The 16,787-nt window shown below is 42.4% G+C and overlaps 1 protein-coding gene across 1 annotated transcript in view; it reads left to right on the top strand.

Moving 5' to 3' along the window:
- DOCK11 (dedicator of cytokinesis 11) overlaps positions 1-16,787 on the top strand; it is a 187,270-nt gene that overhangs the window by 56,720 nt on the left and 113,763 nt on the right. The window contains 4 exon segments of the mRNA XM_081808354.1: positions 9,477-9,611; positions 12,379-12,556; positions 12,949-13,028; positions 14,864-14,947. Of these exon segments, the coding sequence (XP_081664480.1) occupies positions 9,477-9,611; positions 12,379-12,556; positions 12,949-13,028; positions 14,864-14,947 (477 nt within the window).

Genomic DNA, 16,787 nt, shown 5'->3' with positions numbered 1-16,787 from the left:
TTAATGAGTCTCATAAGCGAACGGGAAGGTGAGTCGGGCATGCTATTATTATCTGAGTCATTTTCCTGATACCGGGGGCAATTTTACCATTGGTGCATCTGGAGTCCCCTGCGTGCTGGGATGTCCAGCCCACACTGGTGAGAAGCTTTGGGAGCTTTAGTGGGTGAGCACCGCAGGCCTAGAGCTTGCAGAGTTGAGAGCCAAGAACCTTTGCTGTCAGAAAAATTCAAGCTTTGATAGCCCCTCAAGCCCACAGTGGACTAACCAGGAAGCTACAACAGAAGGATCTCGGTATTCATCATGACTCACTAGCAGATAACAGCCTACGGGAGCCATGTGCCTTCCCTTCTATTTTATCTGTGCCTCCTTGACATTGGCCTGCGGATCCCGCTGGGGTTGAGGGCTTGACAGAGATTAAGGTAGGGTAGCTGGATCCCTCTTAGAGGGAGGTGTCAATTTCAGGGTCTTTATTCATTTAAAAACTTCTGGATTTAAAAAAATTATGTAGAATCAGTCCTTTGGAAAATTTGAATTGATGGACAGCAACTTAACTGTCTTTTTTTTTTTTTAAAGATTTTATTTGAGAGAGAATGAGGGAGCGGTAGAGAGAAGGAGTAGGGGGAGGGGACAAAGGGAGAAGGAGAAGCAGACTCCCTGCTGAGCAGGGAGCCCAATGACAACATGGGGATCAAGACCTGAGCTGAAGGCAGACACTTACCAACTGAGCCACCCAGGCGCCCCTTAACTGTCTCTATAAACAAGGCCGAGTCCTTTTTCTGGATTCTTTGACTGTCAGAAATAAGGGAGTCTAATGGCACGGGAGGGAGAAATGGAGTCATGAGAGAAGGTGGAAAGAAAAAAAGCAAAGGGAAAGAGGGTTAGAAAACACTGAGCCAAGTCCAATAGATAAAAGGGAATCAGAAGACTCCCTACTTTATAAGGCCTTTTGAGAAAGCAACCACATGATCTGTAATGCGACATAAATAATGTAGCCACAGTAACTCATATATAGGCTGCTTTAGAGAGCGAATCCTTCCTCACTAGCTGCCAGACAGTTTTGCAAGAACATTCAAGTTGATAGTGATGGGCTCTAGGGCAAAGGGGCTGGTGAAGGAGCTAAGCTGATTTCTTCATATGGGAAGATGACAAGAGCCCATATTTATGGAATAAAAATTTGCCCTTTTCCCCCCGTACACGCCTTTCCACCAGCTCCGGTCAGTTGTTAAGAGATAGTCTGCATCGGGGCGCCTGGGTGGCTCAGTTGGTTGAGTGACTGCCTTCGGCTCGGGTCATGATCCTGGAGTCCCGGGATCGAGTCCCGCATCGGGCTCCCTGCTCAGCGAGGAGTCTGCTTCTCCCTCTGACCCTCCCCCATCTCATGCTCTCTCTCTCTCTCTATTCTCTCTCAAATAAATGGGTAAAATCTTTGAAAAAAAAAAAAAGAGATAGTCTGCATCATTCTCTGCCATTGTCACGATTTCCCCAGAGGTGCTGGCCGAGCCTCTCCGTTGTTGGCTGGGAAATTGGTCGTGAGGAACCCAGGCTCCGGGCGAGCTGATAATGATGTGCATTACTGCCCAAGCCACGGTTTTCGGTGGCTGGTCACTTCCTCTCACCGAGGAGGACGCTGGTGTCGTGCAGCATTTGCAAAAGCTCCGACCGTTGTCCTATAAGCAGTGACTATTGTACCCCGAGCTTATGATTTGCTTTGTTCCTGGTGTTCATGTTAAAACAAGGCAAGCCTTGCCGTAGGTGATTAATTTCCTCAATTTGTACTTTTTTAGTTAATGAGAACCCACCCCATTGCCTGTCTGCAATTCCTGGGAAAGTTTTGGAGAGCAGTTTAAGATCTCCTAGAGAATGAACTTATTGATCCCTTAGACAGAAATGCCAGTCTTGACAGAAACCTGTTCATTTATAGTCTCAAGTAGCTGCTGGAAACCTCTGCTTTTTTCAACTCCTTTCCATATCAGTGAAGGTGAGATAGCTAGGATATTTGATTTGACCTTCCCCTGGCGCTCAGAGCTAGTTTTCCCAAAGGATACAATGATCTATGGAATAAGGAAGAGTCTGATCTTGAGGGTGGTTTTTCATTAAAAAAAAAAAAAAAAGTCTGTTGCAGATTCTTGGCCAACCCCCGGGACACTCACCTTTATGCCTCTTCTTGGCTCCATTTGGTCACATTCCTCTAGCTTCCTCCTCCCCATTCCCAGCAATTAAATGTTGAAGTGTCTTGGTATGTTATCGGGGTTGTAAGTTCAACTGCTTGATGTATGACTCACTTCTGCTGCCCCCTCCCCTTTTGGTTTGCACAAAAGAGAGCCATTTGTTATATATCCCGAGTCAAACAGTCCTCACTTATTCTTTTGACTGTTACGGGAGGGTTTCTTCCCTTCTGTGTTAGGAGAACAACAAATCAAGGAATTTTTCCTAGGACAGCACATATGATATTAAAATAATTGCTGGGGAGGCCAAGGTCACTATGTTTATTGGAATAAATATGAAGAGAAATTTTTTAAACATTTTTTATAGGTTAGTGCATTGTGTTCTCAAGTCTACCAGACTGTCTCTCCCAGCTAACGAACAGATTATAGTCACTTTATGGGTAAGGGATTTCTCACTAATTTGTTTTTGTTTTTTGTTGTTCTTTTTGTTTTTGTTTTTGTTTTTAAGTAGATTCCACGCCCAGCGTGGAGCCCAACACAGGGCTTGAACTCACGACCCTGAGATGAAGACCTGAGCTGAGATCAAGAGTCAGACGCTTAACCAACTGAGCCAGCCAGGCACCCCTAATTTGTTTTTTATGTTTAGTTTCTCCTCATTCATTGGTGACTGTTTTTTTTTTTTTTTAAGATTTTATTCATTTACTTGACAGAGAGAGACACAGCGAGAGAGGGAACGCAAGCAGGGGGAGCAGGAGAGGGAGAAGCAGGCTCCTCGCTGAGCAGGGAGCCCGATGTGGGGCTCGATCCCAGGACCCTGGGATCATGACGTGAGCCGAAGGCAGACGCTTAACGACTGAGCCACCCAGGCGCCCCCATTGGTGACTGTTTAAAACCATTTATTAGGGGCTGCTTATGTGCCAGACACTCTGAGGAATCAATGAATTCATCACCAAATATGTACTGAATACTTATTAACTCAAGGTGTTAGTGTTGCAAAGGGTAGAGAGAAGTTTCCCATGCAGAACTTAAAACCTGTCCGGGGAGCTGGGACACAAAATGAAAACGGTTTAGGGGTGCCTGGCTGGCTAAGTCGGCAGAGCGTGTGACTCTTGATTGCATGGCCGTGAGTTTGAGCCCCATGTTGGGCATACAGTTTACTTAAAAAAATAATATACTGTTTAAAGATGGTACAGAGACCAAGTGCTGTATGAGTCCAGGTCACTGTGATCTGAGGTCAGAAAAGGCAACTTGAAGGAGGTGGGGCCTCAAAGGGAGAAAATCAGGAGGTGAGTGTTGGAGGCAGTATGTACCGGGCGGCGGGTGTGTTAGATGAAGTTGGGTAGTCATGAGAGGATAAATTTGGTTTGGTCCGTTCGTATCTCCCTGCACCTCAGTTTCTCCTCTGTAAAATGGAGATGATAAGAGTAATCATCATATAAGGTCATTATGAGGATTAAATGATATAGGATGAGGAAAGCCAGAGATGGATGGTAGTCACCACTCCATGGATCTCAGCTATTTGTATTATATTATTAGTAGGATTGTGGGAGCGCCTCAAAGGTGGGATCAGTCATGTGAGCCCTGCCATGTAGGTGAGGGAGGGTCATTGAAAATTTGAGCAGGGCCATGACATGCTGAAATAAAGCTGACAAAATAGTCTGTCGTAATGAGAAGGGCGAATTGTAGACTTTTCCTTCTGGACTTCGCTTCAAACTAAATAATTAAAAAATCTCCAGTGCCCTCATATGGTGGAGTTATTTAGGAAAAGCTATTTGAGGGGCACCTGTGTGGCTCAGTCGGTGAAGCATCTGACTTGATTTCGCCTCAGGTCATGATCTCAGGGTTGTGAGATTGAGCCCCACATTGGGCTCCCTGCATCGGGCTTCGTGCTGGGCATGGAGCCTGCTTAGGCTTCTCTCTCTCCCTCTCCCCCTGCAGCCTCCCCCCCCACCCCCGCCACACGCTCTCTCTCTCAAAAAAAAAAGCTATTTGATTTTTCACCGGTTTCCCAGAACATAAACCTGTGTGATATATTAAAACTTGGTGGAACTGTAAAACGATATAGTGAAGAGAGATAAGTGGTAGATTAGGTTGCCAACGTACTGGTAGGGGTTCTTCAGTGGGATGACGTTCCTGACATTCTGGTATAATTAACTGCAACTTGGTTTTCTGATAAGTCCTGGGGTTTTCTTCTCTATTATTTCTTTCATCTTTGCTTGGAACAGCTCTGAGACCCAGGACGTCTCTTGCTCTCCTGCTTTCTCCTTTTTCTCGCTGCCTCCTGTTTTCTGTTCTGAGACATGAATCAAGTTAGTTGTTCCTGCCCCATTCCTGCGTTGCTCCTGGCCCACCTACTTTGCCTGCCTACTTTCACTAAATCCTGCAGAGCGTTCTTTCCTGGGGCTCCTGGTTCATGTAACTTAGCAGTGAACACTTACCCTCTAGGTAACACACATAGGTGAACCCTCTCGAGATTTGTTATATCAGATGATAAAAGGCTCTCCTAATTTGAGGATACGTGGTGCTCAAACTTGCCTCCCTTCCAACTTTGATTCAACAGAGTGACAGAAAGCCTTTGTTCTTGCTCCAGAAAGGGTCATGTGGTAAATATTTAAAAGGTTGTCATCCAGGCAGCTCAGGGTTTTAAGGAGACTTGGCAGGACCTGATCCCAGAGAATTACCTCCTTTGGCTCCCTCAGTTTTATTCTTCTGGGTGGTCTGAGTGGGCCACTCATCAGGATCCATGCTTCTCATCGAGTCAGGCGGGGAAATTTTCAGCTGTGTCCACCATCTAGGAAAAATAATAAAGGGGAGGGGGAGGAAGAAGAATATGGACATTACAGAGAAATACCATCCTATTGGATGAAACCACTGGAGAATCTGAACTGGAGAATGAATTATTCATTCATTCATCATTTATTTTGCAAAATTTTATTGAGTCCAAGCACTGTTGTAGGGACTGGGGATATAGCAGTGGGTAAGACATGGACCTTGATAGTCTAAAAGAGGCAGAGAGCAACTAAACAGATGAATGAGTTATATTTAGATAGTGATTGCCATATGAAAAAGATAAAATAGTGTGCCGTGATGGAGGGCATGTGGTCATAGAAGGCCTCTCAGAGGAGGTGAGATTTCAGCAAAGACCTGAAAGCAGTAAGGAGTGAACCATTGAGGATACGTGGAGGGAAGAGCATTCCAGGCCAAGGCAGCAGCAAGTGCAAAGACCCGAAGGCGCTTGCTTGGGGTGTTAGCGGAGCAGCTGGTAAGCCGGTGTAGCTGGACTAGCATGATAAGAAATCCAGTCCAAGAGGGGCGCCTGGGTGGCTCAGTGGGTGAAGCGTCTGCCTTCGGCTCAGGTCATGATCCCGGGGTCCCGGGATCGAGCCCCATGTTGGGCTCCCTGCTCAGGGGGAGTCTGCTTCTCCCTCCTCCTCTGCCACTCCCCCTGCTTCTGCTCTCGCTCTCAAGAAAATAAATAAAATCTTAAAAACAAAAAAGAAATAAAGTCCAAGAGGTAAGCTGAGGCTAGAACAGGTATACCATCTTAGGCTATGGTGGGGATTTGTGGATTTAGGTGGGAGGCCATTGGAAGGTTTGGGCAAGATTCTCTTTGTCATCCTCATCAGATTCTGATTCTAGTTCTATCCTTGACTTGCCTGTGTGAACTTGAGTGAGCTCTTGGTCTCTCAGTTTGCTGTTAAGTGAAATGTGGATAATGATGCTTATCTCCAGTGACATTAGAAGAATTAGTTGTTGGTTACAAAGGACTCGAGGCCTTCAAGATGAGAGGTATGATACAGAGTAATCGCCACTGTTCTATGTAGTCATTATTTTAACAGCTTCCCAGAAGATGAAACGCAACGTATATGCTAGACTGTTAGAATGAGAAGAGATCTCACAGATCGGTTGTGGGGGCCGAGTCTGATTTCTGTGGAAATGACTTAAAATTCCTTCACCGTACAAATTGTGTTTCAAGCCTGTAAGAAATTGCTTGGGGAGGGTGGCCCCTAGACTGGGAAGGCCGCTGTGTTATTTGTTCAATTTCAGTAAAATTCTTTGTAGAGCATGAAAAAATGGTCTGGCCCGGTCCCATTTTACAAGTGAGGGAGCAGAGAAGCAGAGTCTTGAGGACAGCTTCATGGCTGGTGAGCAGGAGTGCTGGACAAGAATCCGGATCGTGTGACTTTCAGGCATCTGCTTTCTCCCCAGATTCATGAGCTTCCCACCTCAGTGTCCCATTTAGACATAACTGCAATATTACAGGAAGCGATTTACTGTAATTTCAGACCCCTTCCCCTTTCTGTTGTAGTGATGTGCTTTGCTAATATTGGAAGTGGTGGCTACCACCGAACATCTTTGCTTGGTGAGGCAGCTGGGCATGAAAAAAATTTCACAGACTCGAATTTGGCTCTGTGCCACAAATGTTTTGCTCTGTGTTTTGCCTTCTTCTGCCACTCTCTTTGGTGCTGGCTCTGGGCTCTGCAAGTCGATCGGGCTTGAATTTTAGGTTTGGTCGCAGGTCAGATTCTAATTGGTTGTAATTTTTGCCTGGAAAATGTATCTGAATTTTTGCCATGCGTAACTACTGTAATAACTTTCAAAAGGGGGTGTTTTGTTCATTTGGGCACAGTATGTAATTTTAGGTTGTCTGGTCCCATCATTTGAATAACATGTGAACCACTGTCATGAAAACAAGCAAACATATACAGTTGATCTTTGAACAATGTGGGGGTTTAGGGGCACTGACCCCCTGCGCAGCTGAAAAATCCATATATAAGTTTTGAGTCCCCCCCCCCAAACTTAACTACTAATAACCTGTTGACCGGAAGTCTTATGGATAACATAAACAGTCGATTAACACGTATTTTGTATGTTGTATGTGTGATATACTGTAGTCTCACAATAAAGTAAGCCACAGAAAAGAAAATGTTACTAAGAAAGTCATGAGGAGGGGGCGCCTGGGTGGCTCAGTCAGTTAAGCATCTGCCTTCGGCTCAGGTCATGATCTCGGGGTCCTGGGATCGAGCCCATTCTTGGGCTCCCTGCTCAGCGGGGAGTCTGCTTCTCCCCTCAGCCCCTCACTACCCCCCCGCCCCCACCCATGCTCTCTCTCTCAAATAAATAAACAAAATTGTAAAAAAAAAAAAGTCATTAGGAAGAGAAAATACGTTTACAGTACTGTAAAATGTATTTTTTTAAAAAATCCACGTGTAAGTGGACCTGTCCACTTCATACCCATGTTGTCCAAGACTCAACTGTGTGTATGTATTTGTATGTTTCTGTGTGTGTGTAATCAGCACTATGATTAGCATTTTCCTTGTATGTGAATCTAGATTTCTTTAGTTACAGCTCCAGGAAACTTAAATGTGGGTGAATCAAATAATGAGGAGTATACATCCTCATACTGTGGGATCACACACATTTTCTGTACCTATGTAGTAATATTCACTTGATTGGCATTGCAAAACAAAGTGATATTTTCTGTTTGGACTCCTTTCTGTTGATACCGTACAAAGCCACATGGCCACTCCCTGAAATGGGAGCTGTAGCATTTACCAGTCTAACCTGTTAGGGTGTTCCTCACACTGGTATCTTTTTGTCATTCGTTCCAAAATCAGTGATATTGAAACAAGTCAAAAATAACTACAAGCATATTATTTCTCTTTCCTGGTTTTCCTAAAAAGAAATGCTGTCTAACATGTATATATTTTGCTTATTCATGCTATGGAAAAATAGATTGTTGATATTTCAGATACTTTGCCAGAAATTAAGTCCTTTTCAAGAATGAGCCTGCCAAATAATACTCTTTCCATAATTAAATTTCTTAAAATAGTCCGAGATCATACTGGGTAATCAGATGGGTGATTGAAAGTGGCAAGCTTAAATCTTAAAGCCAACTTCTGTAAGACAAGAAGCGTAGGAAAGCGCTTCCTCAGTCATCACCCAGAGCCTATGTCCTAGTCCCTTTCCATTCCCACCCTGAAACGATTTTAGTTCTGTCATCTGGGGGAATTTTACTGTAACAGATGCTTGATACAGTCTGCAGTCTGTGGCTTATTTTTTTTTAAGATTTTATTTATTTATTTGAGAGAAATAGAGCATGAATGGGGTGGGGCGGTGGGAGGGAGGGAGGGGCAGAGGGAGAAGCCGACTCCCCGCAGAGCAGGGAGCCCAAGATTGGGCTCCATCCCAGGACCCCGGGATCATGACCTGAGCCGAAGGCAGATGCTTCACCGACTGAGCCACCCAGTCTGTGGCTTATTAAAAGAAGCATAGGCTCATCAGAGAGCTCCAAATTCCCCATTTAATGTCTTAGATCAGGTCTAAGACTTTCTAGGGGAGCCTAGAGGGCTAGCATGAATGAATCCAGCAGTCTTCCTCCTTTTCCTCCTTCCTGTGGGTTTCGCTATGAGTTGTAGCAACAGATTCCTCCTTCACTGTTGTGAATACCTGATTTCAAACGGATGGCACAATCCCAGTGGGCTTATTGACTCAAATCTCAGCATTTGGGGCACTCAGTGACAACTGGAAGGCAACCAGTGACTCTCGGTGTTTCCCTGGGAGTGCACTATTGGCTGGAGTTTCAGAAGTGGGGGCGTGGGACCGCCTAGGTGAGGGCAGTGAGGGGTGCGGGTGAGATGAGTATATATGATGGGGCATGAGTATGTATATATATTTTGTCTTTTGATTTGATTTTTTAGCTGTATAGTTTTTATTTTTTTTCAAACATTTAAAACATTTTTCTACTTATACTTGGAGTCGCGCAGTGACGTGAATGAAATAAGAATCCAGTCATGGTTTTGCAGTTAAATGGGAAGAGGACGCAATAGTGAAACGGACAGTGACTCGGATACAAAAATGCTTTCTCAACTTTAAAGTGTTAAAATGGGGATGCCTGGGTGACTCAGTCGGTTAAGCGTCTGCCTTCAGCTCTGGTCATGATCCCAGGGTCCTGGGATCGAGCCCCACATCGGGCTCCCTGCACCGCTGGAAGACTGCTTCTCCCTCTCCCGCTCCCCCTGCTGTGTTCGCTCTCTCGCTGTGTCTCTCTCTGTCAAATAAATAAATAATTTTTTTTAAAAAAATAAAGTGTTAAAAAGTCGTCTTCTGTAGATGAACTGAGAGGGAAATCACTTGACTTCAAATTTTTCATCTTAAAAAGTGAAGGTAATTGTAATTCCTAATGACTTCTCAGAGGTGTGTGAAGATTGTCCAGATATAATGGCTGTGGCAAGCCCTTGAAGGTTTTTAGTGCAGAGAAGCTGTTTAAATGTTCAAACAAATGTATCATTGCTGGTCTTTCCCCTATAGGTATTCAAGAGACGGTATTTTTACTTGACTCAGCTTCCTGACGGTTCATACATTCTCAACTCCTACAAAGATGAGAAAAACTCCAAAGAATCTAAAGGTTGCATCTACTTGGACGCCTGCATTGACGTTGTTCAGGTAGGGCTATTGAAATCACCCTTTCTTCTCTTTCTTGAAGAGGGTTATTGACCAACTATTAAGAACCTCCGCATTTTTCTTTCGTGGTCAATGGCATCTCCATCCACCAAAACATTTATAGTAGGAACCTTAGAATCCTCCCCAGTGCCCTATTCTCGCTCTGTGCGAGAATTCAAGTGTTTACCCAGGCCTTTGGAGTTGGGCTCCACAGTGCTTCTTTATCTCTTACCTTCTTTCCACTCCCACTGCCCTTCCTCTGGTTCTCCTTTTGTCCTCTCTTGACTAGTCTTGCCTTCCTGCCCTCTGATTTGTTGCCTTACTGTAATCCATCCTCCGAAGACAAAGCTGGGGTCCTTCACTTGTCTACTTAAAACCTTTTGGTTCTTGGGGCGCCTGGGTGGCTCAGTCGTTAAGCGTCTGCCTTCGGCTCAGGTCATGATCCCAGGGTCCTGGGATCGAGCCCCGCATCAGGCTCCATCCTCTGCAGGAAGCCTGCTTCTCCCTCTCCCACTTCCCCTGCTTGTGTTCCCTCTCTCACTGTGTCTCTCTCTGCCAAATAAATAAATAAAATCTTTAAAAAAAAAAAACCTTTTGGTTCTTGATTTATTATCTTGCAGAGGGAGAGCTAAAGCTCTTACCATGACCTTGCAGGTCATGGTGATTTAGCCTCAGCCTACCTTCTAACCTCATGCCCCCCGCACCCCGTAGACACTTTGCGCTCTAGCTACTCTAGGTGTATTTGTGTTTCTTCCACTTGTTTCTCTGCTTGGCGTACACTTTCCCCTTCTGTTCCTGTTTGAACCTTATCTTTCAAGATTCCGTTCAAATGGCTCTTATGCCATGAGATGTTTTCTGTTTCTCTCCTCACCCTCATGCCCACCACATGGAAGGGAGCTCCCCCTCCCCTGTGCACCACTTTGCTTTTTCCTCCGTCCTAGACTGAAATCATACTCCAATTTGTGGTTCATCCTGCATATTCCTTCTGGGATTCTGGAGACCATGTCTTACTCATGTCCGTGTCCCCTGTAGTAATCAGCAGTGTTGTGCACCCAGGAGCGGCTTAACAAATGTTTGCCGATGTGAATTACCGAGGGGGCGTGGACAGAGATGCAGTGCGACACAGGGCTGAGAGATGATCTAAATAGGAAGTCCATTGGCCGAGAGAAGGAGCCATCACTACAGAGCCTGGGTGGCATGGCTGACTTTAAGGAGCACTTAGCTGCTGGGGAGGTGGAAGGTGCTGGTTCAGGGCACTTGTCCTACATGAATCTTATTGTCAATTCCACTGAATCCCACTTATTATTAATCCCACTCAAATGAGATTGTCGTGTGGATTGAATAAAAAACACTTAAAAGGGGCGCCTGGGTGGCTCAGTCATTAAGCATCTGCCTTCGGCTTAGGTCATGATCCCAGGGTCCTGGGATCTAGCCCCGCATCGGGCTCCCTGCTCAGCGGGAAGCCTGCTTCTCCCTCTCCCTCTGCCTCTCTTTCCGCTGGTGCTATCTCACTCTCTCTCATGCTCTCTCTCAAATAAATAAATTAAATCTTAAAAAAAAAAACACTTAAAAAAATAAAGATCTATGTGAATAAAAGGTGTCTTCATATATATAATATATAAAATACATATGCTATAAATATATTTAGTATATAAATATATATAAAATATATAACATAAATATATATATAACAGAAAAGTTTATATATAAAATATAAAAAATATATAACTATTTATAAATAAACAAACAAACAGCTTTCTTATGTTACTGGAAGAAAGAGGGCACACGATTCCCAGCTTTTCTCAATTAGTCTAGTCTGGATTTTGACCTTCCTTTATAGTGTTCCCTGCCTCTGCTTTCTCTATCTATTTATGATTCCCCCTCCCAAATATTTTCAAATATATAAATCTTGAGGACTTGCTACAGCCGTTTAATTTCATCCTTTACTCTACTTTGAAGATGAGAAGGAGGATCTTTCTTGGTTCCTTCTTGAGTGATGGCCATGTAGTGGGAAATTATGGATTCGCGAGCCTTTCTTGAAATTAATGCCGAGGTATTTGGGAGAGGGGAGAGTGTGTCATTTCTTTTGTCACAACAGAGAAGGTGGTAGTGTAAAAGAAGGCGTCATCATGTTTGAGCAAAGGAGGTTGCCTTTGTTTTCCTTCTGTGCTAGTGTTCAGCATGGGTCATTTCCATATTTTTTACTGCGAGTCGCCATGTAATGTGATCCAACTCTAGTCTTCTTTTTGTGCTAATTTGATGCACTTCATATCATGCATGGTACCGCGAACTTGGTTATCGGTAGTGCGTTTTATGGTGTGATGTGAAACAAGTACCAGGTTTATTTCAAATCCCATTTGAGCCTGTTTTCAAGGGCTGATTTTGAAAATCTACAAATACGCACAACCAACTTACAACAGGGTAGAAATTGTTACAAACATTTGCTGATTTTTATGGTGGCAGTTGGATTCTCTAGATGTGGAAGATGGGAAAGGGCCTTACATGATAATACTGTGTCAACAAGTAGTACCTCATGCCAACTTTGTTCATATACCACTGTGCTCAGTAGTGAGGGGAATAACAGAGGTACGTTTGACACAGTCCTTCATCGTCTGGCAGTTTCTATTTCTTGTTGAAAGAAGCAGTTCTTTCATGACAGTATTGACCTGGGTATGTGCTGAGCTGAGGTAAAAATAAATAAACGAATGAAGTCTAATATTGAAAGGATAACTAAACTAACTGAACACATGCTTTTTCTTTTTCTCTCTAGTGCCCCAAAATGCGCCGTCACGCATTTGAACTCAAGATGCTAGATAAGTATAGCCATTATCTGGCTGCTGAAACTGAGCAGGAAATGGAGGAATGGTTGCTAACTTTGAAAAAGATTATTCAGATCAATACCGACAGTTTAGTGCAAGAGAAAAAGGAGACAGTAGAAACAACCCAAGGTCAGAATTTTTAAATGATTCATTATCGAGGTAAAGCTCTTATCTTTAATCTGTGGGAATGTCCTTTGTGTAGGGTGAATACAGAATTCTTAATCTTGAAGGTTGACCTACTTCCTCATTAGAAATAACTATGGAGCTTGGTAGGTTTTTTTTTTAAGAGTTGATGCTGCATGGGTTCTGACACATGAAATATAACCAGACTCAAACGGATAGGGAATTCATGGCAGATTGTCAAAAGCCTGTTAAGGTTTTCCCTGTGCTTTCATAATCAAAATTCTTTGCAGTAAATCTAGTAGGAGAGGATGGGGTGAGAGAGATAGTTAGGATATTCCTCTTAGGTGATTAGTAATGGTCTGCATGGTTTGGAACATCTGCTTTTAATGAATTTGCAGAAGATGAAACTAGCAGCCAAGGAAAAGCCGAGAACATCATGGCCAGTTTGGAAAGGAGCATGCATCCGGAACTGATGAAGGTACATCTTTCTTATGGCAACTTGCCTTCAACTGAGGCAATGCAGGGTTCGCTATTAAAGTTTTAATGCTGGATTCCATTTGGCAATGTCATTTCTAAGTTAAAAACCACAGCAAATTAGTGAAACAGGTAGAGATTGTAAGAGAAAAGTTATACTCCTAAAGTTGGACTTAAAGGGCCAGCTAACAGTTTGGAAAATCTTTTTTTTTTTTTTTCTAGATGTCAGAAGGTACTTTCAGATTTTTGTGACTTTATTGATGTTCCTTCTTATTCAGCATAATTACTATATGTCATCCATAAAGTAAATATTCTTCATTCAAGGGGCTATTGATACAGATCAAACATGATGTTCAGTCTAATGATTTGCATATGTTAACTTCATATGAAAATCACATGTTCTGTCTATGTGTAAATACATATGTGTATATACATATGAATAATTTCATCAGATAAAGATTTGGGTGACCAGGGGTGCCTGGGTGGCTCAGTCGGTTAAGCGTCTGCCTTCGATTCAGGTCATGATCCTGGGGTCCTGGGATCGAGCCCCGCATCGGGCTCCCTGCTCCACGGGAGGCCCGCTTCTCCCTCTCCCACTCCCCCTGCTTGTGTTCCCTCTCTCGCTATCTCTCTGTCAAATAAATAAACAAAATCTTAAAAAAAAAAAAAAAAAAGAAAAGATTTTGGTGACCAGACATCATTTGTGATAATTACTCTGCTCTTTGGAGTTTGAAATGAGCTAATTTAGAAAGTGTAGAGGCGATTATCATACCTATCTTAATAGGTTACATATTTTACTATGTGGACTCTATACTATAGAAGAATAGAAGGTTATAACCCATTTATTCATTTAAATCCTCATTAAACCTATTTATATTTTTTTACTTTGTTCCTCTTCCTAGACTACTAAGTTACACAAGCTCAGAAGTTATTTTTTCTACTTTATTTAATTTTTTTCTACTTTAAATTTATCCTTCTCTTAACAAAAAATTACGCCCCTCAAACTTCATAGTTTTCCAAAACTTAGGAACACACTCATGATCCCCTGATCTAGGTTTTCCATGATTTTGTTGATGTTAACATATCCTTTCTGAGTCTTTGACGTTCTAGGCTCTACAGCCCACTATGTTTTTCCTAAAGTGTTGGAATCAGAATTATGTATAATATCCCATGGCTAGCACGCTGACTATGGAAGAGAGAGTGTTTTGTCATTTATTTTTCTTTTGCATTCAAATCTCTTGGATTCCTTTTTTTTTTTTTTTTTTTTTTATACTCCGGTGGGCTGAGCAATATTCTTGATGTCCTAGAGACACATAGAAAGTGTAAGAACCTGATCTGTAGCTTATCATGGGTCCTAGTGATGGTGACTCACCCAGCAAGCGTTTTTTTATCCATCTTAAGTAAATGGAGATGGGGAGTAGTATGTTTCTGAAGATCTGTCAGATGGTGGTTTCCCCGACGAGATATTTTTAAGTAATCTTCACACCCAAGGTGGGACTCGAACTCACGATCCTGAGATCAAGAGTCGCATGCTCTACCGACTGAGCCAGCCAGGTGCCCTGCACAAACTAATTATTTAAATGTTATTTACTGGGTTGGTGAACACGTTGACATGCTGGGGTATGGCATGCCTGGAGAGAGCATGAAGGCACTGTGCCCCCTGTTCCCATACTTTGTCTATGCATTTCTTCCATTTGGCTGCCCTAAAGTTGTATTTTTTAAAATAAAAAGGTGATCGTAAGTACAGAGCAAAAAATAAATAAATAAATAAATAAATGTTATTTAATACTCATTTGAAGGAAGTGAAGTAATGTTTGGTGTGTGTATTTTTAATTTTAGTATGGCAGAGAAACTGAACAGCTAAACAAACTCAGTAGAGGGGATGGAAGACAGAATCTCTTTTCTTTTGATTCGGAGGTCCAGGTATTAATGATATATTTCTTTAAATAACCATAGAATTGTTGCTTATTTAGATGAACAATGTCTGTGAAATGTTAAAATCTGTACCACTGGGCGATACCTATTGCTTTATATTCATCATGTTCACTTCGAACAGGTAGCCTAACTGACTTCCCTCAGGAGACTGGCACAGATGCAAATAGTTTGGGATTGAATGCACATGTTTTGTTTTGTTTTGTTTTTCCCCTCCATTCCCTATATTTCTTTTCACCTTATCTCACTCCTCAAAAGAAATAAATGAAAGACTGTTTAAAGTTGGTTCCTGCGCTTTTAACCCACTAAATACAAGTGTGATCTAGTAGCAGCGAGTATCTGCAGTATAAAGAACACCAAGTCATATGAAGAATGTGGTTTATTTTCCACTCCTGATGGAGGCCTTGGAACGGGGATAACGTTCATGTCTGGCTTAATCCCACTTTCAGTGGAAAGCTTATGTGTGTTTGTGTATCTCACCCTCTTTCATGAGAGTGAGGCCCCCTTTGTACTAAGATCTATGCGGCTCATATTTAATTCCCTATTTTCTGATCGAATTGCTGATTTGTTTAAATGGAAAGATTCAACTGTATGTAACTCTTACACATATTTTTCTTAACCTATTTCATGAGAAAAATGAAATTATTTGGGGAAAGATGAATTTTTTTTCACTTTTTTCTACATGAGATTTATAATTAAAATTTGGGGATTTTTTTTTTTTTGAAATAGAAAAGTTTGCATTATATGTGCATTATGGCTTTTTTATTCTCCGTGAAAATAGATCGTAAAAATGTAGTTGGGGGAAGACTGATTTTTGTTGTTTCTTCTTTGCTTCGAATGGTTTTCTAAATAAGTTTTTTTTTTTTAGTTTGAAATGGGAAAAGTATATAGTCTATATATAATGCAGACATTTTTCCTTAATAAAAATACCACACAAGAAAAAGAAATTATTTGGGGGAAATATTAAAAAAAAAAAGCTTTATCTCCTACTTTTTTTCATAGCAGTATGATACTGTTTGTGTAAGTTATGTGATTTAAAAAAAAAAAGTTTAGCTGGTCTTGAGAGTGTTAGTTCTAAGATACTCATTCAGAAAGTTGCTTGTTGCAGGCAAGTCTGAGCCTTTCATAGAGCCCCCCCCCCGACCCGCCCCGAACCCCTCCGTGATTGGGCTCTAATTGGACATGTCAGGACCTTTCATTGTACACAAAGAAGCCAATTGACTGTGGTTGAAACTCAATCCAGTGTCTTTAAAAAAATTTGTGGTGTAGTGTTTTTGTGGTCATGGCAGTGAACTCAAACGTAACATCAGTTATCAGTGAGCTACGACAGCCAGTGAGGAATTCAGAGTTGTGATGAAACTTTAAAGCACGGAACAGTTGAATTTAATGTTGATTCCAAAAGGCAGCGTCCTCGCAGAGAAATCTGTGCTGTATGTGTTGAGTCTTAGCGCCATCCTAGGATTTCAGCCTTCTCTTTTGACCACAGTACGATGTTTAGAGAGAGATCTTTCTACCACTGACCTTAGAGAATAAGGAAACACTAACCGAAGGAGACAGCTCCAACTCGGGACTACTGGGAAAGGTCCCGTGTCCCAGCATTCGGACTCACGGGCCTCAGAAGGGAAAGGATTTGGGGGCTGGGGTGGTTTAGTTCAGTTTCTCTTCACATTCCACTGTCTGAATAAGGTAGAAGGGAGAGCAGATAAATGGGCGGAAATTAGAATTGATCTCCATGGTAATGACTTGCCTCTGCTGGCTCCAGAGGTAAGTGTTCAAGAGGGAGCTGTCTAGTTCCACACATTTGTATTCGGTTTGTAGATAAATAGACTCC

The sequence above is a fragment of the Leptonychotes weddellii genome, chromosome X (genome assembly GCF_054177405.1).
Source record: "Leptonychotes weddellii isolate Sample4059 chromosome X, ASM5417740v2, whole genome shotgun sequence".
In the NCBI taxonomy this organism is placed as follows: Eukaryota; Metazoa; Chordata; class Mammalia; order Carnivora; family Phocidae; genus Leptonychotes; species Leptonychotes weddellii.
This window is presented reverse-complemented; position numbering and strand designations above follow the sequence as displayed.